The sequence below is a fragment of the Macrobrachium nipponense genome, chromosome 2 (genome assembly GCF_015104395.2).
Source record: "Macrobrachium nipponense isolate FS-2020 chromosome 2, ASM1510439v2, whole genome shotgun sequence".
NCBI classification, from domain to species: domain Eukaryota; kingdom Metazoa; phylum Arthropoda; class Malacostraca; order Decapoda; family Palaemonidae; genus Macrobrachium; species Macrobrachium nipponense.
In genome coordinates this window covers 63,289,395-63,314,683 of record NC_087201.1, presented here as the reverse complement: position 1 = coordinate 63,314,683, position 25,289 = coordinate 63,289,395, and the positions used below count along the sequence as shown (strand labels likewise).

Sequence of the window (25,289 nt, the reverse complement as noted above, 5' to 3'; positions counted from 1 at the left end):
TGTTCAAATTCTTTTTAGTACTTTTATTGTTTTGGTTATTGATTCAAAGATCCGTCATTGCTGAATATGACCTGGGCAAAAGAATTTTGTTACCAGTGGGAATAAGAATATACTGATGGGTGATGAAAATAAAAGATATGGTCAGTGGAGAATTAATAATTACTTCTGCTGTTGACTGCTTGGTATTTTGGCTCAGTAATCCTCGTCTGGTGATCAGAGGAATGGTAACTGAGAGGTGCTGCATCAACTTGTGTGGATAACTAGCTAGTTGGTGTCCTGTTCATTACTGTTGATATCTCTGGGTACGTCTAATGCCTGGTTTTGGATAAGATTTTCCTGTGGATTATGAATGACATGGAATATTCTCCCTACTCTCCATAATTCATGTGAATTGTCCACTTATTCAAGAAACTCCTAGGTCATAACCAAACAAGCCCCAAACTTAATACACAGATCCATGCCCCCTGACCAGGACACTACCCCAATAGGTACAGTGCCTTACTACAGTTGCCACCTTTGCAATTACTGGACAATGAGATGGTTAGGCCAAGATACCAAACAATATTAAAACTAAAAAAATGTTTAATAGAAGCAATTACCATGACCTCTTTCCTCAAATCACTATATTTCTGTTCCCACTATGCAAAAAAACTTGTGCACAAGTCATGTGTCAGCAAGAGGATGCCCATATCAAGTAATACCTAAAATGTCTCAATATAGTGATAAAAATACAAAATAGAATTGCCTTGCACAATGAATAATGGAAACAATATAAAACAAGCCAGTTGAAAAGAAAACATTAAGAAAAAAACAGAGGTCAAATCAAAAGTTTAATGCAGCCGGGACAGCAGCTATCTCCAATAAGAGAGGCTCTCCTACCAAAGTAATCATAATAAAATTAATAATAGGGTGCATCAAACTAACACACACACTTTGTTTAGCAACAACTTTTCCATTGAATTATTGGACAGTAAAAAACACACATTAGTGAAACTAGGATTTTTCTAACAGTGTCATTAGTAAATACTGTACTTACTAAGGCTTTCTATTGCAATATGGATTTACATGTAATAACCATCACTATTCAGCACAAGGACAAGACTCACTAATGGCAAATACTGCATTTGGTATGGAGCTTGCCTTAGGCTAATACTGGAGTTAGTAAAACAGGCGCATAACAGTAGTAATAAAGAGCTTAAGTTAGCTAGCAGGCAGGTTTAATACATAAGAAATCCAAAAGGGTGGAAGGTGATTTCATAGGTGAATGTTAGGGTTAGCAGCAACCCACAAGCAAAAGGGTCACACTCAGCAGTCTAGGCCTCACTCAGTAGGATACCCAGATTTTTCTACTGCAAAGACTTCACCAGCTTTTGGTAAACTTCAAATTTTAATTATTAAAAAATTAATTACATATTATATTTTATGGCTTTTTTAAGACTCATACTGAACACATATTTTATATACTTATGCCTAGTATGAGTATCATATCCATTCTGTAACAACATATAGATTTATTTTAATTTTTGCTGGAAAAGTCAAGGCAGTGGCACCTCCCCTAACTGACCTTTGTTTTGGTCGAGTGGAGGGACCAGTGAACTGTCCTGGCACACCTTGAAGTAAATCTCTTGTTTGGTACCCTTGGTTATGGCCCCTGGGGGAATGACTATGGACACGCCTGTTTCCTCAGAGGTCAGAGTACCACCCTTGTGATCATACACCCCTCGTGCAGTGGCTATCACCTTATGTTTGCCATCATCTGCGAGTGACCTCCTGCTGGGTGGTGGGCACAGCTAATGTTAGACACTAAGCTTTGAAGAATCCAAACTGATTGGATAACACTGATAGCCATAGAGAAGAGCTTAAGGAGGTTTTTAACTTTTACTTGATAAAAAAAAAATTATATGCACAAAAATCAGTCTTTTACAAGAAATTTTATAGTATCCAATGACTTCCCCTCTAGTATATGTTACGAGAAAAAAAAAAAAAAAAAAGTGCCACATGCACAGTACAGGAAAGTGCAACAAACACCTGAATTAGCTGAAAAGGGACCAGGATGCACATAATGTTAAGCAAAAAGTTTAAAGATATACCCAAAATTTGACCTGAACTTCCAATGAATCGGTACCATTTAAAGAAATGAAGTTGATTTGAGTTTGAAGAATAATTGAGAGGAAGTTATGCCTAAGAAAAGAGACCAAAGTTACAAGTAAAAGGAAACTAGTTACTAGTGTTATTGTTAACCTGCTTTAGATTATTCTCAATTTTTGTCCTTCATCGTTATTCATCATTCAGATTTAGTAAATAGCATGAAATTATAATGTCTAAAGGATGAATTATCACCTAAATTTAACAGGCTTTGATTAAAGAAGCTTGAAGCAAATAGTACATTTTAAGCCTAAATCCAAGATTATGGGTTGCTTGAACAAAAATACCTTTACGTAACAGCCACAACATGGACCATGACCACAACTTGAAGCAAAAACATTATTTTATATGGGGTTTATTTATTCATTACCGTATTTGCTGGAGACAAAGCTGAATGGTAAAGAAATTTTATTTTTCATTCAAAGCAAAACAACTGTCAAATCCCAGCAGTTTATCATAATAACTGTAATCTTCATTGGTGAATATATTACAGGCAATTTAACCCCTTGAAATTATAATGATGTCAAATGACATCATGCAAATTCCAACCCATGAAATTCTGATGATGTCAAATTACCTCACCCATACAAAAAAAAAAAAAAAAAAAAAAAAAAAAAAAAAAAAAAAGAACCTGTAACCAAAAACCATCTGACATGGTGGGGCACTGGAATGATGTCCAGTGAGTTGCGGGAGATAGTTGAACTCTATATCCTCCATGCACGGGCGGGATGTACAAGGAGAATTAACATTTAACCCTTAATGGATGGATTGATCCTTGGGAGTAGTAATAACAGGTTTGGGGTGGTGGACCGATTGATCCTGTAGATAAACAATATTACACACCATTGATTTGGAAAGAATCAGGCAGGAAAGAGGTGCCAATACTTTTATAGCCCCTAAATTCACTAATGGCAACTTTTACACTGGCTAAAATCACGAGTGTGGGTGTCTCAGTACTTCAGTTCTGCTTGTGACTTGAAGGGAGAATGTTCTGCGTCTCTTTCTCAAATGACGTCTGTTTGTAAATTTGCTCGTAAATATATCATGGGGTTGCTGTTGTGTTTTGTTCTTGTCTTTTACGATAGTATGTCAGTTGTAAATGTAATTTTACAAAGAAAAGTGCAGAGAAATATTAGAAAAAACGTGTAAAAGTAAAAAGTTATTTTTTCAACAAATATGCTAAGAATTTGTAACTGCTTTTATTTCTTATCTGTTTTGATATTGGGTGAGCAGTAATTATAATTTTACAAAATAAAATAAATTTATTTATTAGAAAAAACATATATAAGTTGGTAAAATTTATGATTGCCTTGTAAAAAAAGAACCCACAAGGGGTTGTAAATACATGTACTACTAGTCATTTTCAACTCGTGAAAAGGTAGGGGAAATTTTTCAGAATTTTTTTCCTTCACCATGTACATTTGCATATCTTCCTCTTTCCATTAATGTGTTTTTTCGTAAATTGGCCTGAGGAGCTGCATATTGATATAATTACCCGTCCCAATAGGGTTAACCAGTCCAGTATAAAAAATCATAAAAATATCTACCTATTTTTCTTTACCATTTTCTTAAATGAAATAACTGACATAAGTAGCAGAATTATCTATCATTGAAAAGTTTCATTGCACTTTTTTATAGTGTAAAAAGAATGTATAAACCTTTATTATATATTCATGGTTATTTTCAATAAGTCAAGAAATTTCTGTTTTCTACTATTTTTAATGCACAAGTTAGAATATTATAGCATTTTTTTTCAATGTCATATTCTTGGGCTACAGCATGAGACAAAAACCAGCACTCTACCATGAAAAACAAATTTACTTCAAGAGACGAGAAAATTATCTCTTCAGCCACAGGGTTTTGTACCCCCAAAAATCTTAAAGGGTTTACAGATGTAACAGTATACAGAAAATATCCATATGTAGTGAGCTTTAAATTCTTTAAATATACAATTATGATAGAAAGAAATGACTTAAACTCCTGCTTTCCTACAGCTTTATGAAACTTTAAACATTTCAAGACACATTAAGTTTACAGTTGTTACATTTTCATCTGCATATACCTTTGCTTTACTGTTGACTTTTTTGTGTTCTCTACAATTTAAATAAGTTCCAGAATGTAAAATCAGTTCCAGAATGTAAACTGTCTTGAATAAATATGTTGCTGCTGATCAATTAGAAAAAAGATGGGAACTCCTCAAAATGCATCTTACAAAATCACAACAGAATTTTATCAAAATAAAAGCCAGAACCTTCACAAGAGGGCTTCAATATACTACTTTGAAGAGGAGTGCATTCTGTAATTATTGACAAATGCACAGAAGAAAACGAGTCCACGGGAAGAGGGGTACTTCAAAATGAAGTTTGGGTCAGCAACAAAAAGATGAAATACAGACTAAGAGACCACTTACATGGCTGCAGCTGAATGAGCAATCTTGATCATCACTAAGGACAAGTTATGGTAGGATGCCCTTTAAACCACAGCCAGCAGGCATAATGGAGCCTCATAAGATATTGGTGCAAACACTGTGATCAATGTCCAAGATGGAGGTAATAAAAGCAATAATACAGATCGGCAGCATCTCAGAGGGCAGAGGGGACAAGACCAAAGTCAGTGAACCTTCAATTAACAAATCTCCATAGGTTAACCATCAACTGCTATAAAGACTGATCATGAAATGCGCAGACCACTTCCTTGTTCAGATACTCAACAAAGGCTGCATCTATGAACTCCAACAAAAGTGAAGGTCAAAGGCACATGCAAAGATGAGGCATGAAGCTACAGGTTGTGGGAGCAGAACAAGGAGAAAGGAAATTCCCCCCCCGCCTCCCCCCAAACAAAAAGGTGGCAGAGAATGTCACTAGGTAAGGGAATTCCAAGGTGAGTCTTCCTCAGGAAAAAAAGGGAAGAGTTCATGCATTCGCCGAGGGACTGTACTTCCTAACCTTTACACTCCTGATACAAAGAGAACGCACGTAGGTAGTGGAAGCTTCATCTTATGAAACCAAAGTCTTTAGGGGAGACAGCACAGCTCAACAATAAAAATTGAAAGAGGCATTTCCAAGTGCAAAGCTTGCAGGCTTATCCCTGGGCAAAGATACACCAATGGTCAACAGACCAGTCTAGAAATTTGGGTATATCTACTATGAAGAAGTCTGTCACCCTCAACAAAAACAGCCTTTTAAATGAGGATTCATATCCAAAGAGCATACAAGACAACCTCGTACATACTCATCTGTAACCACACAAGTATGTTGTGACAATAAAAACAATAACTTTTCCACAATACACACAAAAGAGACAGGGAATAGTTGCAAATAAAAAATGCAGTAAAACTAATAAAATAAAAATGCAATAACATGATTATGGGAAAATGCTCCAGGTAGACACAAAATCTAAGATAAGAAACAAAGAGCAGAGGGTAACTCATTACTGAAAACTGACAAGCAAAACAACAGTACAATATAAATATAATTAAATAAATGAAATTTAATACTGGAAATACAATTATTGATGCAATCCCTTGACTACCTTTCAAACATTACTGCACCTAGGTCTGATGTACTAACAATCTCTACTAATTAGTAACAATACAGCAGTGAGTGATGCCCACCTTAGTGCAGTTTACAATTTGAAGGGAGAAAAATTAGCGAAAGAATAGTAAAGCTAAATAAATGCTCAGGTGAGATAAGCAGACAGATACCCATATATCATACATACCAAAAAATCTAATATCAATCTAAGAATGGATGCACTGCCACCTAGCACTAACATAGTGTAACAAAAGGGACCAGAAGTTGAAAACTGCTCTCGTACTGGCAGTCCCAGTTATCAGCAATCCAGTTTCATGGGGTTTGTCTAGCAACAAAAATCTGCAATTTTCCGCACCGATATGCACAGATTTCTTATTATTGGTGCCGATAATCAGGTACTGGTGCTGATATATACCTAACAGAGGCACCGATCTCCAGTTAGCAGCACCAATAAGCCCCAAAAATCACCAATGTTCACATATCATCATGTCATCACAACAGAACTCCCACATATACCCAAGGACTGCCTGTATTAAAATTCTACTGTTTTTTGTTCCACATTTGAAGACGAGTTCACATACTGTGAATATCATTCATATATTAATTATTTTATAATATATATATAGATATATATATATATATATATATATATATATATATATATATGATATATATATATAGATATATACTACGTATATATATATATATATAGATACGTATCTATATATACGTTATCTATATACGTATCTGATATCTATCTATCTATCTATATTATATATATATATATGTATCTATATCTATCTATCTATCTATATATATATATATATATATATATATAATATATATATATATCTATATATATATATATATTATATATATATATATATATATATATATGTATATATAATATATGGTTATTGGTGGACTTAGTTATTGGCGATCCAGTTTTATGGCGCTCATAATGGTGTTTATGGCAACGATAACCGGTTATCGGTGCCGTAAGCCCCATTATGGCGCCACAAATCGCCAAGTTTCGATTAATGGCGGTTTTCGCTTATCAGCACCCCCTCGAGAACAGAACCCCCGCTGATAACCGGGGACTGCCTGTGTATATGTATACAGTGGTCCTGTGTATTCGCAGGGGATGCGTACCAGACACCGCCCCCCCCCAAAAAAAGTTAGAATTCGGAGATAGTTGGAACCCCTATAAAACGCTGAAAACAGCCTATTTTGTTAGTTTTAATAGTTTTATCACATAAAGTGAATTTTATTATGAAACTGATAAAAAAACCCAGGAATTTCTGGATATTCTCATGGAAAAATACTGCGAACTGGCGAATTTTCCACGAATCATGGGGAAAATGTTCCTGAGAGAAATCCACGAATGTGTGAGTCTGCGAATCCGGACGCCAATACAGGGGGTCCATTGTATATATTATATATTATTTATATATGTATATATATGTAATAAATAACATTATTTGAACAGATAATTATATATATCTGTAAATAGAATCCATGACCTGTGGGGTCATTGGCGAATTAGAAGGGTCCTACATGACCAAGGCAAATCTAGATCACGCTATGCGATGCCTGCAGTAGCCTGGTTTAAGTTTGTTTGAAAACATCATCGTTTTGCATTTCTGTCAACTATTCATAACACCTTCCATGGGAAGCGGTTGACCTGTTAACCTGCGCCGGAAACTTGTAACTTCCGAGCCAGCGGACTACGTATGTTTTTATGTGAATCGCTGAGATAGCTAATGTTTCGCTATCAACATGATGCTCTAATACTTCAGTTCATTTCTAGCGATAAAACGGAACGGTCTCACGACCGAACTGTCTCTCTTGTTATGGAGTTCAGAAATAAAGTTGTTCTACTGTTATCAACTTATCCGTTTGAATCATCTCCTTTATTTTAAGAAGAACCACTCTACTAAGATACCACATAGGAGAGGAGAAAAGAAGGAACCAGAATGCTTACGAATGACAGTCGTAAGAAGAGACAACCAGTCTTTCGCAAAAGCGAAACGAACTACAATGGTGGCAGAACCCAAGAAGAATAACATTAACAAGAACCATATCAGCCGACCGAAGAACTTGAAACATCAACTTCCAGCTTTAAGTCAATAATAAACTGAGGAAACGGGATCTTCAATCAACGCAACTGTAAACATTCTATGAAGACAAAGATATGTCCTTCATCGAGAAGCATACAAGCATCAACAGCGACGTTTGAGTGACTGTTATCACATGACTCCAAGAATCAAAACCGGATGCGGAGCAGCATCGAACATCAACAGAAAGAAGAAACAAATAAAGGAAACAACGCGCGATAACAAGCAAGTACGTGCAGAGTAGGCCAAGAGGAAGCAACGCGAGAAGAGGGAGGCTGTGACGTCATCAAGGCTTGGACTTCTTCATGCAACGTGAGGACGAGAGGAGACTGTGACATCATCACGACTTCCGACGCGAGAGAAAGAGGAACTGTGACGTCATCGGATGTCAACAATCCTTCCCCATATAAACCAGAGCTAAGTAGAATTTTATCTATTCAGGTTTTTTCTCAGTGAAGTGTTGTTCATCAGGAGTCGATCGTCCAGTATTCTGGGGGTGAGTTATATAGTCTTAATCTTCATTCATTACAGGAATCAATCTTCAACTACGAGTTCTCGCCCGCAGACTTTTTTTTTCTCGTTGTTGCTAATCGTTTTCTTGCAGGAATTCTCCGTATAATATCTTTATCAAATTATCTGTACTTATATTATCCTTTTTGTGGGTTTTTCCTATTACTTGCAACACATTTATACAGTATATTGCATATGTGTTTACGTAGTGGTCGAGTGTATTCTTATAGATATTTTGATAGGACCGCAAGGAATAGGAGTGATAAGAAAAAAGTAAAAGTGAACATGGCAACTACTGCGGCTGGCAACCCGAATGTTGTGACGCTCGTAAGTGCAAGGTCAGCAATTGTCCCTTTTCAAGGTCGGGTCAATGGGTTCCTGCCTCAAAATGTTGAGGCATGGATCTCATCTGTAGACGCTCATTTAAATGCAAAAAGCATCACAGACCCAGCTGTACAATTACAGGAAGCCAAAAGCTTCATAGACTTTGCTAAAGGAGACGCAAGTGCATATCTAAGAGGTGTTTCTTTCCAAGAGGCGGCTACATGGGACGAGTTCAAAATTAGGTTACGTGCCATGTATGGGGGTGAAGAGGCTTTAGATGTAGTATTGGCATTAAGAAATATCCTTAACCAAGCCTCTATGACTCAGCTTAATGTTGTCGAGCGGGCGGCGCTAATTGCCGACCAGCTGAATGAATATCAAGATAGTTTAAGTAACTCCGGGTGGGTTACGAGTACCAGAATCGCCGTGAAAGATTTTATCCGTCTCATATACCTCACGACCATTACAGCCATGTTGCCTAAAGCTTTAGTGCGGTGTTTTGACAAAAAGCTGCAGCCCGACAGTACGGAATTAGATGTGTATAAACAAATAAAAAAACACATGTCTAAATGTACTGACCTTGATCCCTCGCTGACTCAAGTTTTTGCAAAAAATGAGAATAAGCCACAACAAGTAAACGTGGTACATAATAATAATCAAGCTGCAGGGATGGTTTGTTATAACTGTAAACGACCAGGTCACATGATTTCAGACTGTCGGACGCGTTTTTGTTCAATACATAATAGTTCCACTCATTCATATAATCGTTGCTTCTCGCGGAATCAACAACAGAATCCTACAAACACGCAAACAGTTGCCAATGCAAACAAAAAGAAGGGTCCTCAGTACTATAAAAAGAAACAAGCAAACGGAAATACTGCTCAACAGCAGAAACAAACAAATCGTGCTTCAGGTACCTCTGTTCCTAGGCCGTCTAGCCAGAACTTGCAAGGTCAAGCAAATTTTCAAGGAGTGCTAAACAAAGCAAATACCACGTAGTTAGCTCCAAGGGGGGAGAGGACGATGTTGGGTCATCCATATCAACATCTTTTGTATCAAATAATCAGTTTAATCATTTATCAGATCATTGTGAGGCAATCGATTTCCCTATGAAACACACGGCTGAATCCAAAAAATCTGTGCAGGTTCCCGTAGATTTGCAACAAATTCACGCAATTTAGTCAGACGAGTTACGACCAACCTTACATGCAGTAAATTTGGACCATAAGTCATTTACTTTGTTCTTTGATTCTGGTAGTCCACGTAATATCATGGATTTGAGGACTCATCATTTACTCTTTTCAAACTTCCCTATAGAGAAGTCCGGAGTAAGACTCTTGGGTATAGGAAATAATGAATTAAATGTGGTAGGAGTAACTCATGTTCAGTACAAGGTCGGTAAGCGCACGTTTTCCGATACCTTTATCGTTGTACAAAACATTAATATGTATCCCGCAGTAATTATCGGATACCCGTCTATGGGCACTCAAAATATTACCTTAGCCCCTGCAAAACACGGCGTGTATATCAAAGGAAAATTCTATAAGTCTTCTAATACCCTAAAATCAGTTTTAGATAATAAGGAGACAGACAGAGTAGTAACATATATCGAAGAACCAATCAATTGTCTCATAAACCAAGAAATAATCCATGCGACCCAACAGAATTCTCGCTCGCCCGTAATATCAGCTTGCACGCAAACTCTCGAGCCGAACGTAACTTCGAACATATTAGTGCGTGTAAAGAAAACCTTGCCGGGATCTGAAATGTTAATCCTTTCCGACACTCTGAAAACACACGGATTATCCGTCACACAAGCCATTTATACAGTCGGCTCACAACAACAATGTAACATCGAAGTCTGTAATCCTTTGAATACCACTTTAGTAATCCACAAAAATCAACATATCTTGGATGTGGAAGTTTATAAACATCGCATTCTTACCGTAGCTGAGATCAATCACGCTCAATCAGTTGCGGATGAATCCCTTTTGCAATCTATAAAGAACAAAATCAATAAGGACATTCAAGAAGAAGAAATTCAGCAGAAATTTTTGAATCTTTTAACTGAATATCATGATGTTTTTTCCACTACGGATGGAACCTTAGGAAAAACGGATGTCATCGAGCATCAAATAAGGCTAAAGGACAAGCAGAAAGTAATCTATGTACCTTCGTACAGACTTCCTATGAAATTTCAGAATGAGATAACTGAGGAAGTAGGTAAAATGCTAAAAGAAGGAGTCATTAGGAAATCAAACAGCCCTTATAATTTTCCGTTAATAGTAGTACCGAAAAAAGATCGAACTTGGCGGATATGCGTCGATTTTCGTCGCTTAAATGAGGAAACAATCCCTGACCGATTCCCAGTACCATGTACTGACGATATTCTATCTCTACTAGGTCAGAACAAATATTTTACCAGTTTGGACTTACTAAAAGGCTTCCATCAGATTCCGTTGGAAGAAGAGAGTATCCCATACACTGCCTTCAGCACAGCCAGGGGACATTATGAATTTTTGCGTATGCCTTTGGTTTACGTTGTGCTCCTATAACTTTTACTAGAATGATAAACATTGTGTTTGGAGACTTGTTAGGAGATATCCTACATGCCTATATGGACGACCTAGTAATCTTTTCTAATACCTTAGAAGAACATCTACGTAAATTATAGTTAGTGCTACAAAACTTAAGGCAGCATAACCTAAGGGTAAAGATAAGTAAGTGTGAATTTTTAAAAACAGAACTAGTCTATTTAGGTTTCACGGTGTCTAGTCAAGGTCTTAAAGTAGTCCAAGATAAGGTATCAGCTATCCGTAACTTTCCGATATCTAAAAACGTCAAGGGAATACAGCAATTTCTAGGGTGTAGCAGGTATTACAGGAGGTTCATTAGGAACTACTCCATCATAGCCGCTCCCCTAACCGATCTTATAAAAAAGGGCGTAGATTTCATATGGTCTGAAAATCATCAACAGGCGTTCAATAAATTGAAAGATGAACTGTGTAGTTCTCCTATCTTGAAATTTCCTGACTTCGGTAAGGAATTCTTTATAGCAACAGACGCCTCAGACCTAGGAGTAGGTGGGGTATTGCTTCAACAATATGATAAACAGTTTTTCCCTATAGCTTTTTATTCACGTAAACTGAGACCTTCCGAAAGTAAATATGCAGTAATAGACAAGGAAGGGCTCGCTATTGTTAATTCACTAGTGCATTTTAAGTTCATAATATACGGTTATCCCGTCAAGGTTCTCACTGATCATAAGTCCCCCTAACCCGATTCTTTAAAGGCGTTAGTCACAGCCCTAAGCAACTCGGTGCACATGATCATCCAGGACTTTGGCGCGAGGATCGGGCATTTACCTGGGAAAGCAAATATCATTGCTGACGCATTATCACGCAACCCCTCTTCATCTTGTACCGAGCCATTAGCTGAATTAATAGATATCTCAACCTCCACGCCCATTGTTAAAACTATATCTGAACAGGAAGATCTGGGCTGGAGTGCTGAACTATTACAGACGGAACAAAGAAAAGATCAGCAAATAGAAAAAATCATAAACGCGTTAAACGGAAATCCGAAGGAAAAGGAATATATAAAGTATAAGCAGCAGAATTATATAATCAAAGATAATATCCTGTGTAGATCCATGACGAGGAAAACCCGCAACACACCACAGTTGAATAACAACCAGGTGGTGGTACCTATCTCACTCATACCCACTGTCTTAAAATGGTTGCATGAAAATCCACTGCATGGACACCCGGGTTTTTCCATAATGTCACAGAAAGCCAAATCTTTATTTTATTGGCATACGATGCTTACAGATATAAAAAAGCACATAGCAAATTGTCGCACTTATCAAGAATACAAAGGGCACACGAAGACACCTGTCAGCCTAGGGGCTTACCCCGTGCCAAATCAACCCTTTGAAAGAGTACACTTAGATTTATTAACAGGGTTTTACGAGTCAGACAGAGGAAATAAGCACCTCCTAGTAATCATAGATGCCTTGACTCGATATACAGAACTGATAGCGCTTAAAACAAAAACCCTAGTCGAGTGCGCTAGAAAGTTTTACGAGTGGTACATTTGTAAACATGGAATTCCACACACAATCATATCTGACTCTGGCGGGAAGTTCAATAATCATTTCCTTAACTCCTTGTGCGAATTCCTTTGCATAAAGAAAATCAATACCATGATCTATCACCCAGAGTCTAATGGGCTAGTGGAAAGGGCAAATCGTAAGGTTTTAAACATTTTAATGGGTCACCTTAGGGGGGGCAGACCCCAACTGGGAGCATTGCCATACCTGCGGTACTAAGCACACTTAATCACTCATATCATGTGTCTATTAAAATGACACCGCACGAGGCACTGTACGGTATCCCAGCTAGAACACCTTTCCATGTATTAACGCCTACAATTAATTTATCAAATCCTCTAAAGGATGTGATGGATGCAAGCATAAGTCGATATAATATACTTCGTAAGAATCTAGAAGAAGCACAAATTATAATGAAAAGAAATCATGATAAAATAGCTAAGCCAAACTAGAACAAATAATGCCAAGTGGGCGATAAGGTATACATACAAGTATACGTACGTAAAGGTCTAAACTACAAACTGACACCTAAGTTTGAAGGCCCGTTTAACATTTTAGAAACATTAACGGCCAATAGATTTAGGGTTCAAAATGTATCCCAACCCACTGATATGAGAATAGTTCCATTGGCACATATCAGAATCTAAAGAAAGGTAGATGGAGTGAGGGAAAAATGGTTGTATTTATGAAACTTGTATAATAATTTATATATATATATATATATATATATATATATATATATATATATAATATATATATATATATATATATATATATATATATATATATACACATATATATATATATATATATATATCATATTTGTATGTAAACATATTCTTTAACATGAGTTATTACATATATTTTACTCATTGCAGGTTTCCAAAATGAATCTGTTATTGTTAGGAGTGATATTGTGTGTTCAGACATCTTTGTTGTATGGAAAGAGCGCTAAGACGAAAGAAATAGAATTTAATCATGGCTCGATTATCGAAAGAACCCAGGACATTTTTATTGTATCGAGTAATATAGTCATAGAAGTGGATATGCAAGCTATCTTTTTGCCTGAAGATGACGTCCTTAACCTAAAGAATGACCTGTTGAGGTTTGCTGTTTCGTTGAGGGACATGCACCAACGTCATTTTCATGCTAACTCAGAGATTTCGCTAGCTCAAACCCTAAGCGTCGCGGAAATGTTATCTTACGATGTGCAAAATAAAACCGCTGAGGCAGAGGAACTTGCTCGGGACTTGCTGATGTGGTCTGTGCGGCACAATACTCTCGAACGTCGCGACCCGCTTATTTTGGCTGGACTAAACATCTTAGGATCTGTTGCGAGTCTGGGGCTTAGGAATTTCAAAATCACCTTAAGATAAATAATCAAAATAAAAGAATTGAGTTTTTGCAACACAAAACCGAATTAGCTTTGTCCGAACTTCGCAGCCAGTTATCCTCAATCAATCAAATAATGAGTTTGGTGAACGAACATTCTAGTAATATCGATCAGATTATGGAAGTTCAACACTTGCTGGCTATGTTAGCTTATTATAGTTCAAAAATAGATCATATCCGTATCAAAATATCACATTTTATTGAGAAATCAAAGGACTATGTAGAAGCTATTACGTTAGCAACAAAAGGTGTGTTATCTCCACATCTTATGCCTATTAAGGATCCGACTTTAACTTTAGAGAACGGACGGGAGAAACTAGGTTATATTCCTTTATTAGACGCACATAAAGTAGAGTTTTATTATAGCCTAATATCAGTCGGCGTTGAAAATTATAGGATTATGATCACTATTCCTTTGATTCTTCCGATGCTTGGCAATCATACAAAATAGCACCGTTTCCAACTTTCATGACGAATAACTCAAGTCCAGTAATATCCAATTTGACGGGACATGTTCTGATTTCTCCTAGATCATCTTTTGTCATTAAAGACTTAGATAAACTCACTCACTGTTCAGAAACCATGAATAATAAAGTTTGTACAGCTGACTCTTTTGAATTCTATCCTATATCAATGGATTCATGTAAGTTAGGCATAGAGCTAAACGGCTCTCTCTCTCATACACGCGAAGGTTGTCTGAAGAAACTTTATCCCTTTTACAGTAATAAGTTCAATTACAGAATGAATAATGGCTCCTGGATCCGATACGACAAAGACAGTTTTCAAGTCGAATGCCCGGACGGGACCACCGCCCATTCCCAAGTCTTTGTAGCAGCTGATGGCTGTACGGGGACATCTACAAACTACACCGTCAGAGGGGTCAACACGATAATATGTGAGAAGACGTATTTTGCGAACTATACCTGGGCGACTACAATTATCCCATCACTACCTCTCCCGTACAACGCGCGGGTGGCTCATCGTTTGACGCAACTGGCTGAGATAAACCACGCATCACCGACTTATGCAGGTGGAGAAAATCTTCGTTACTACGTGCTGCTGGCCGTGTTTAGCGTGACAGCAATAATGGTTATCGCCGTTAACATCTTTGCTTGGCGTAGGCTGAGGCGTACACAGAAGGATCTTCAAGGAAACGTGTTGCCGCGTCCAGATGACGTACCTGTTGCGCTCAAGGCGTATACGTTCAGGGCCGCCTGAAACTGGCCATTTCATTTGGTGCCTAGGAAAATTGTCTGGAATTGTGTTGTGTGTGAAAAGCGGTCTGTACGCCGGCAATATGTAGGACAAGAAAGACTCAAGCCTTTGCATTTGAACAGTTAAAAATATTTTTTTGGGCACCTAATAAAATATTGTAGCCCAATATATATAGATATTAATATACTCCTAAAAGTATTTTTCGGGCACCTAATAAAATATACCAGCCCTATGTATTAATCTGTGCACACTTATACTATTATACAATTGTACCATTATATTTATCTATTATAAGGAGTGACAAATACTCTTTAACAATTATCCATGATCATGTTTTTGTTTACCCAGTAACCGCTATTCTTAATCAGGTTACCTATTACCATAATCTACCAGTAACCGCTATTCTTAATCAGGTTACCTATTATCATAATCATGTATACATGTTAACCTTTTGATTTTTACCTTTGATTTTTTTTGGTATCCAATAATCATTATTATCAAACATGGATATATATTTTCCATGCACTTATCTTTGTTTATGAATATGTCCAAAAAGGGTATGTAACAGAACCTTTTTATGCATTTAATCGCTTGTTATGATTACATATATCTAAATATATGTTACGAGCACACTCCTAAGAAACCATGTTTAAAGTAACTTTTGTTATTCAAGGCTTGAATGGTAGCTGACCGAGCCTAATGTAATAAATAACATTATTTGAACAGATAATTATATATACTATCTGTAAATAGAATCCATGACCTGTGGGGTCATTGGCGAATTAGGAGGGTCCTACGTGACCAAGGCAAATCTAGATCACGCTATGCGATGCCTGCAGTAGCCTGGTTTAAGTTTGTTTGAAAACATCATCGTTTTGCATTTCTGTCAACTATTCATAACACCTTCCATGGGAAGCGGTTGACCTGTTAACCTGCGCCGGAAACTTGTAACTTCCGAGCCGGCGGACTACGTATGTTTTTATGTGAATCGCTGAGATAGCTAATGTTTCGCTATCAACGTGATGCTCTAATACTTCAGTTCATTTCTAGTGATAAAACGGAACGGTCTCACGACCGAACTGTCTCTCTTGTTATGGAGTTCAGAAATAAAGTTGTTCTACTGTTATCAACTTATCCGTTTGAATCATCTCCTTTATTTTAAGAAGAACCACTCTACTAAGATACCACATAGGAGAGGAGAAAAGAAGGAACCAGAATGCTTACGAATGACAGTCGTAAGAAGAGACAACCAGTCTTTCGCAATATCTTCCATCTCTACCTCGCAAGAAGGCAATCTATATCACATGAGTTGGTTACAGTGGACCTCCTGTATTCAGGTTCTCTGTATTTGCGGACTCACACATTCGCAGATTTCTATCGGCCAACATTTCCCCGCATTATTCGCAGAAATTTGGCCTATTCAAGGTATTTTTCTATGAGGAATATCCAGAAATTCCTGTTTTTTTTTTTTGCCAATTTCATCATAAAATGCATTTTGTGTGATAACTACTAAAAACCAAGTATAAACATTTTTAGGGGGCTTTTCTTGAGTTTTAACAAATAAAAAATAGGTTGTGTTCAGCCTTTTTATAGGGGTTCCAACCATTCGCAGATTCTAACTATTCAGGTTTTGGTACGCATCCCCAGCAAAAACGGGGGGACCACTGTATATACAAAAGGTAATAAAGATGTTGAAGAACATTTATTGTTCAATTTATTGCAATTTTATAATTAACAACTTACAGTACATGAATCCATCTTGTATTTGTTGCTTTTCACAATACTTGAAGCACTACTAAAACCAAAATATCACATTAAAAAAATTTAACAATTTATTTAAGCACAATGAATTTAGTTTCCTTTGCAGAACATCTTCCGACAAATAAAGTTTTGACGTACAAAAAACCTATGTTTGGTAGCTGCTGTGAGTCCTCAAAGGAGTTACATTCTCATGGTTCCCTTAGGGTTCTGTGAGACAGACCAACCACTTACAAAGAATTATCTTATAGCTGGTCTTGTCCAGAATAGTGCTTCTTGGCAGAATGAAAGAATATAAAGGACTCAAGACGGGATGGCTCTATCTCCTATCCTTCAATGATTAACTAGGCTCTACATCTTAATTATACAACTGTAACAACAACATAAGTCGGTGCCATCTTCATTACACACCAGGTCTGTGCAAGATAAATGTTCACCCCAGTCCAATGCCTTTTTGTCAGGAAAAATGGGTGGATTTGAGGACTCACAGCAGCTACCAAAAATAGGTTTTTCCTAGTCAAAACCTGTTTTTTCTATATAATAGCCACTCTTCATCCTCAAAGATGCTTACGAAAAAAATTGACAGGTGATGAATAGCTTAGCTTCTAATAAATAATTCCCACAACCCAGAGTAATTTTTGGTCCACAGAATAGTCACCAGTGTATTATTCTTGTGGTTCGAAGGTGGCTTACCTTATAATGTTGGGTCTGGCTGCGGATTATTGGGCCTTAAGGCCCCAGCAATATCCCAGCATGACCGCCACTCTCATGGCAATATGTACTAGTGTTTCAGGGATTTTTTATTCAAAACTTTTTTTATTCTGGACACCCATTCAGGTCTGGTAATAAAGAACAGGAGACACATGAACTAATAAACGTATTACCCACTTTAGTTCAACTGCCACTTAATCATGTCGGTTCTAGCTGCAGGTTTATTGTGCCTTCACCAGTTCAAGAATACTGTCTCTAATAACCGCTGTACACTTGAAGACTTCTTCGAAAGAAATATTTCTGAAGAAAGTTAACAAGGTACTCACCTTTTGGATGTCGTTAAGAAAGGAGTTGAGGGTGCTAAAAAATATGACCATCTGTGATGTTTTCCATGACATCTAGGTAAAACTTAAGTGCTTGAGTGAGGCATAACTTTTTATATGAAATACTAAGTTCCTTTATCAAAAAAGGGAATTTTCCCTTTAAAAAGTTCCTCATTCTTGGCCAGGAATGATAGCCAGGAGACAAGAGCAAATAATAACTAGGTGTATGAGTGGTGGAATGTGGTCCTTGTCTAAGAAAGCGCAGCATGTCAGTCCAAGCTCCTGATGCCAAAGCAGTTAAGAAGACTTGACTTTTGCAACATATGAGTTGTACTAGTTGTATTGGGTCCTTGAACTAAGTGGAAGAAACTTATTCAGGGACCAGGTAATGGGAAACCTTGCAGGAACTGACCTTTGCAGTGTCAGAGACTGGAGAATGGAATGAATAATTTCTACATTAGAATCAATTAAAGACCATAAGGCAATGGTTTTGCCAATCCCGCCTTGTATGCCATGATTGCCGAAATAGAAGGGTGCTTGACCTCAAAACATAAAAAGTGTACTACTGTTTTAACAAATTTCAACAGGGCTCTCAGTTTGAGGGTACTCTAACCACATTTCCTATATGGACTGGTTTGCTGGATAGATAAAGTCATTAGTTTTGCACTAGGTAACTAGCAATGTTAGGCAAATAATCTTCTCATTGTAATAGATTTCAAATTCCACATGACGGTCATGGCTCAGAAAGGAGGATGCGTAGATGTCTTTCCCTCCTTCTGTCTGGGATGGAACAATGGATAGCAATGGAACCAATTACCATTTGGCTATTTCAGGGTTACTAGGCAAGCGGTTCCACTGAAAACTTGTAGATTATTCAAAGCTATCGAAATCTGGGACAATGAAAGAAAAAGGTGAATATACATACATTGGAAGTTGATGGTTCTCACGTGGCAAATCAGTCCACTTCTGGATTGTAGAAGCATGTTAGCAATAACTGACTTGAGAGGAGCTAGGCATAAGCCTAACATCTTTATTGTCTAGAACCCAAAAAATTAAGTCCTTTTGGAGATTTCTATTTTCTGAGATGAACTGCTAATAGCGCCAGGATACTGATATGATAAGCCCTCCGAGCAGGTGACCATCTTCCCCCTAACTGACAATCCTTCCCAAAACTCCCCAACCTTTATTATCACTCGTAAAAACGGTGGAGTCCGTTCCACCTGTTTGCCTGGGACCCATTCAAGGTCCACGGACAGATGGAGGTAATCACAAAGCCTTGCTCCTAGGATATGAGAGCCAGACTCTGTTAAATCCTATAGTCACAATCTTACGATTAGATCTACCATAGAACCAAACTGTAACAGGCCCAGACTTTGTAACAATTGTCATCTGGAAAAGCTGGGCTGTGCAAGGAATCTACTAAATCCTTCCTTATTCTGGTTTAAGTTTAAGTGCTTTGAAAAGAGACAACTGGCTGCAAAGAGTAGCTCAACAAAGTCCCAGCCTCAGAAAAAGTATGAAGAATGTAAAGTGAAACTGTCAACTACCACTCTCAGGTTTCATCAGCACTCTTTTCTGGTGGCTCCCCAGATCAGTCAATCATCTGGGTAGGCCACCAGTTGAAATCCTCAGTCCTTAGCTCACATAAAATTGGTACAGTATATATGGTATATACAAATTTATTCAAACAATGTTCAAAATTGATTGGTCAAGGATTACTCTCCATTTGGAGGAATGTTTCTTGGGGATGCTGAAGAGTGGTGGCAAATGTAAAGCTACCTTTCTCTATGGTCCCCTTTTAAAAAGAGGGTCTGGTTTTTAGAAAAAAAAAAGGAGAAAAAAAGGGGGTGAGACCATCTCTAACCTAGCCCCTTTTGAATTATGCTGTCCCCCAAGAGGACTTCCACTGCATGTTTATGCTACAGAAGAACCTCAGCCATGCAAGTCCTATGGGGCTCCACCTCTTCCCTTCCTTGTAATATGCAGTCTGAGAGTTCATTTTTATTTCCCCTGGTAGGAGTGTCTTGTTTGCTTTGAATGGGGTATTGATTCTATTGTTGTTAGAGGGTCCTTTAGTAGTTACTGTGGGCTTGTACAGCTCATTCACACCAAGCTTTCTTATGCTGAGGAAGAGGAAACTCTCAAGGGTACTGTTTCCCAGATTCCCCTTTTTCAAGAACATTAGATACATGTATTGTGTGCTTCTGTTGTCAGACTCATTCGATAAGTTGCGCGGCAACAGAATCTTCAAAAAGAATCCCAAAAGATAGACGAAAGAAAGCAAAGGGGAGGTTACATTGGGGAGTGAAATGTTGGAGTCCCACCAAAGCTTCCTTTCAAGCCTTAATGTGACTCTCCATAAAGTCGTAAAGTGCTCCCAATAGAGTCCACTTTTTTGGCTAATGCAAAGAACATTGTTCTGGAAGCTCTATAATTAAGTGAAGCTTTGCATAAAATTCAGCCATGGCTGTCCCGAGATTTTTTTCATAAGGGTCCCTAATTGCTGGGTAGCTATGTCCAATGGGAGCTTTCCCTCCTCATAAGGGAAGAAAAATGTTACTCATTCCTTTGTAGCACTATCAGATTACTGGGATGGTGGAGACAAAAGACTTTATTTCTGCTACAAACTCATTTCCTAATCATCACAGAATTCTGAAATTCTGTCTGCACATGACTGATTGTTTCAAAAGTGAAGGGAAAGAAATATTCCCAGGGATGTTATTGGTTCTGTAATATTATTGTTGTAGTGTACTATATTTTCCATTAAACTGGAAAAAAAGTTGCTTCTATGGCTTTCATAATATGGTTGCTTCTATTTGGCTTTCATCGCTATATTATTAGGCAGGATAACCATCTCCAAAGGTATCTGAATTCCTACTGAAGGAGAGATGAAGCCCCATTCAGTATTGGGAAAGGCCACTCTGTCCCCAAATTCTACATGCTCAACCTCAATAAGTTTTACTTTCATTAGTGAGGTATTTTCCACCTGGTGAATTGATACACACTGAGGTGTCTTACCAAGGGTTATCAGTATCATTCTCAGTGATAGATATTGATGCCCATATTACATTCTGATTTGAGGCTTTACTGTCAAACCTGGTCTTGTTATCAGTCAGAGCTCTGGGAGTCTTATTATCCATTCTTATTTAAACAGGGGATCTAGACAACTGATTCAATTTGTCTATGGGTTTGGGCTTAGATTTTTTATTATCTTGTTTCCATGATCTAGGATTTTTGGTGAGAATCCTATCTCTGCCTGGGCAGACTGTGCAGCCTTTCAATCCTCTAGTGTAGATAAGAAATTTTTTCATATCATACTTATTTCCATATCCAGACTATCTGAATTCCTCTTAGGAACATGAATAGCATCTCTATGCTGATGCTCAGTAGCAAGTGAGTCCTCAAAGGAATTACACCCTCATGAAGTCATCCTTGATACTGTTCATGATTTATGCCAGGAAGTCTAAAAGTATAGCAAGCAAAATTTTCCCCTCAGGGAAGCCTGCATGAATTGATGAACCAAGGCAGTTGTATAAACACTGCCTGGCAATATAGAATGTAAAGCTAGCTTAATTTCCTATTAAGGAAGCCTGCATGAACTGATGATCAAGGCAGTTGTATCATCACTGCCTGGCAGTATTGAAAGTACAGCAAGCTGATTTTTCCCGTCAGGGAAGCCAGCATGAACTGATGAGCCATGGCAGTTGTATCATTCCTGCCTAGCAGTATAGAAGTCCAGGATATATCACTATCACTACTTCCTAGAGGGTACAGACACTTCAGAAGGGGTTGGGGAAGCCTGCATGAACTGATGAGACACGGCCAATGTATCATCACTGCCTGGCAGTATTGAAAGTACAACAAGCTGAATTTTCCCATCAGGAAAGCCTGCATGAACTGATGAGCCATGGAAGTTGTATCATCATTGCCTGGCAGTATAGAAGTCCAGGATATATCACTATCACTACTTCCTAGAAGGTACAGATACTTCAGATGGGGTTGGGTAGACCCTATGAGGGTACCCTCAAAACATGATCGCTGCATGGGACTGGCAAGATTCTCATTTGAAGTATCTCTTATGTAAAGCAGCAAACTGTTCCCTAGATCTACCAAAAGCATGTGGCATACTCCACACATGTCCAGCCAGCAACCAAATTTGCCTTTATTCCTTCAGGGGCTAGCTCATGGCAGGTAGGTATGAGCCATTTCCACAGGTGAAAAGAAGATTGAGCCATTTGCTGCACCAGGTAATGTGCAGGTCCTGCATAATAACCCAGGCCTCCATGGTCACAAATATATCTCCCTTGTATGATGTAAGGAAACATGATCAATGGGTCTTATCCTAAAATAGTAGCACTACTATAATAAAATATTAATTCACAATTACTTCAATAATATTGCCTTAAAGGATTTACTCACCAATGCTTCACAACTCAATCAGGACAAAACTAAATGGATACCCATTCTGTAAATTTCTACACATTTCATAACCCAGTCAATTCCCATGCATAAGGTAGAGGTAATGTAGCCTAGGCTATAAGGCTATGTTACTTAGTACACAAATAAGATAAATTTGTTCATATATGAAACAAACATTCGGTCTCAACATTTGGATAACACTAGCGCCAAGCTGGAAACTGGTAGAATTAATAAAAAACTTGTGAGATCCAGGGACTATTGGCATCTGTACCAGGTCACAGGGTATTGTGGTTCCCAGAATACCCTTGGCATCCCGTGACCTATCAGTTACTTTCCTACTGCCTTTAAGATAGGACGTGATTACTTTCTATCTGTTTAAAGCTGGTTAGTTTGCCCATTTTACTCATATTTTCCTTTTTTCTCTCTCTGGGTTCAGGAACAAGGACTTTATGCTGACAATATACTTGAAGAACGTATACTTTCAGATCCCAGTCCATCAGTCTTCCAGGAAATTTCTCCGCTTCAGTCTTGCAGAGAAAGTTTTCCAATTCAGAGTCCTGTGCTTCGGATTGACAATGTCTCCCCCAAGTTTTTACAAGGGTATTCACTCTCATGTCAACATGGGCGCATGCTCGGGGGATCAGGCTAATAAGATGCCTAGACAACTGGCTGGTGATAGCCAAGTCCAGGGAAAAATTACTTCGGGACAAGGATACCCTTCTGCAGTTTTGTCAAAGCCTAGGCATTGTGACAAATCAGGAGAAGTCAAAGTTGGATCCCAGTCAGAGGCTGGTGTATCTGGGTATGATTATAGACACACTAAAAGCCAAAGTTTTCCCAGCAGACAAGAGGGTAGAGAAATGCAAACAAGTGGTGAATGCCTTTCTGGAAAAACAAACAGCCAGCAAAACAGTGGCAAGTAGTCCTGGGAATTCTAAGTTCCTTGGAGAAGCTGGTGCCACATGGGAGACTACACCTTCAATCATTACAATGGAGGCTGAAGGAGTTTTGGTCGCCAACGGCAGATCACCCTTATGAGCAAATTCCCTTGTTGACAGAGGTGAGGAAAGACCTACTGTGGTGGGTGCAGGACAACAATCTGACAGTGGGAGTTCCCCTTCAGCATACCTCTCCGGATCTCTTGCTGTTCTTAGATGGATCACTTGAAAGTTGGGGCGCCCACATGGAGAAGCTGATGATTTCAGAGAAGTGGAATTGCAAGGACAGAGAACTCCACATGAACGAGCTGGAGTTAAAAGCAGCTTTTCTGGCATTACAGGATTTCCGGGAGAGGGTGAAGGGGCAATCAGTGGTATTGATGTTGGACAACACCACAGTAGTATTTTACGTAAACAAGCAAGGAGGCCTAGTATCTCGACAGTTACAACTGATGACAGTTCAACTTCATCAGTGGGCTGTAAAGAACTTGGTAGACATCAGAGCCAGATATATTCCAGGAAAAAGAAACATAGTTGCTGACAAATTGAGCTGAAGGGACCAGATTCTAGGAACGGAGTGGTCCTTGCATCACGAAGTGGTGGACAGAATGTTCATCTTGTGGGAAAAGCCAATCATGCATTGTTCAGTAGTCCCGGACGTAGAGGCAGTAGCAGAAGATGCGCTGCACAACACCCATGGGACAATCTGGATGTGTACACATTTCCTCCGTTTTGCCTAATCCGTCAGGTTCTGAACAAGGTGATGCGGTCTCAGAACCTCAAGATGACTCTGGTAGCCCAATTGTGGCCGAAGGCAGAAAGGTTTCGGGACCTGTTGGAACTCCTAATAGATGTGCTGAGAGTTACCTCCATGGAACAACCTACTACCATACGTGGAGAGGTACCACCAGTCGGTGCAGTCCCTACCACTTCACGGATGGAGACTGTCAAGTATCTCCTACGAGTGAGAGGCTTTTCTCAGAAAGCAGCAATACAGATGGCAGGAAATATCAGGTCATCAGCAGCTGTGTACCAAGGAAAATGGTCCGCATACTGTGATTGATGTCATATAGGGAACTTGTCTCCACTCCGAACCACTATCCAACAGTTAGCAGACTTTCTGATATATCTCAGAACAGAAAGACATATGTCTATAAGGGCGGCCAGCAGTTAATGGCGTAATCGCTCAGCGACGAATCCATTTTACGGCTGTAGTCAAAAATATTCTTTAAAAAATAAGGCATTTTAAGGTATTTTTAAGGCACAATTTTCGATTAACAGCACCGCTGGCGCTGTTGTCTAACGAGTTCATACATTTGTAGAAATGCCAGTCAGATCATAAAGGTTATGCAAATAATATTAACAAATTTTATGGAGAGTTATTACATAGGTATATACTAGGGTAAAATATATGCCTCTGACGCTGTTCTATGCCGGATATATCGAGTTACATAAGTGCAAATTTAGCTATGGATGTATCGATTTATAAATGTTCATGCTTTTATTTTTAAAATGTGTATGAAAATGTATTACGTATAGGGTATTTTTATTTCTGCACAGAAATATGATACAAAGGCAGCTTTTGAAACTGCCCTTCAAGTTATCAAATACAATGTTTTTTCATGTTCGTTCTTGTAAGCCGCCACCTGCCACTATTCCGAAAATATAGTTAAAAAGAGTGCAAATTTAGTGATTGATGTGTCGATTTTATAAATGATCATGCTTTTATGTCTAAAATGTGTATGAAAATATATTATGTATAGGGTATTTTTATTTTTGTACATAAATATGAT

At 38.2% G+C, this 25,289-nt stretch overlaps 1 protein-coding gene across 18 annotated transcripts in view; it reads right to left on the bottom strand.

Moving 5' to 3' along the window:
- The window catches only part of LOC135220649 (tight junction protein ZO-1-like), a 702,643-nt gene that overhangs the window by 31,147 nt on the left and 646,207 nt on the right, over positions 1-25,289 (bottom strand). For 14 of the 18 annotated variants that reach the window (XM_064257985.1, XM_064257979.1, XM_064257991.1 and 11 more), the window contains one exon: positions 1,565-1,773. The exons of 1 other annotated variant lie outside the window; for it this stretch is intronic. In XM_064257985.1, the coding sequence (XP_064114055.1) occupies positions 1,565-1,773 (209 nt within the window). Of the gene's footprint in view, positions 1-163; positions 316-1,564; positions 1,774-25,289 lie in introns of those variants that run through there. 3 more of the 18 variants (XR_010315743.1, XM_064257981.1, XM_064257989.1) reach the window with 3 other exon arrangements.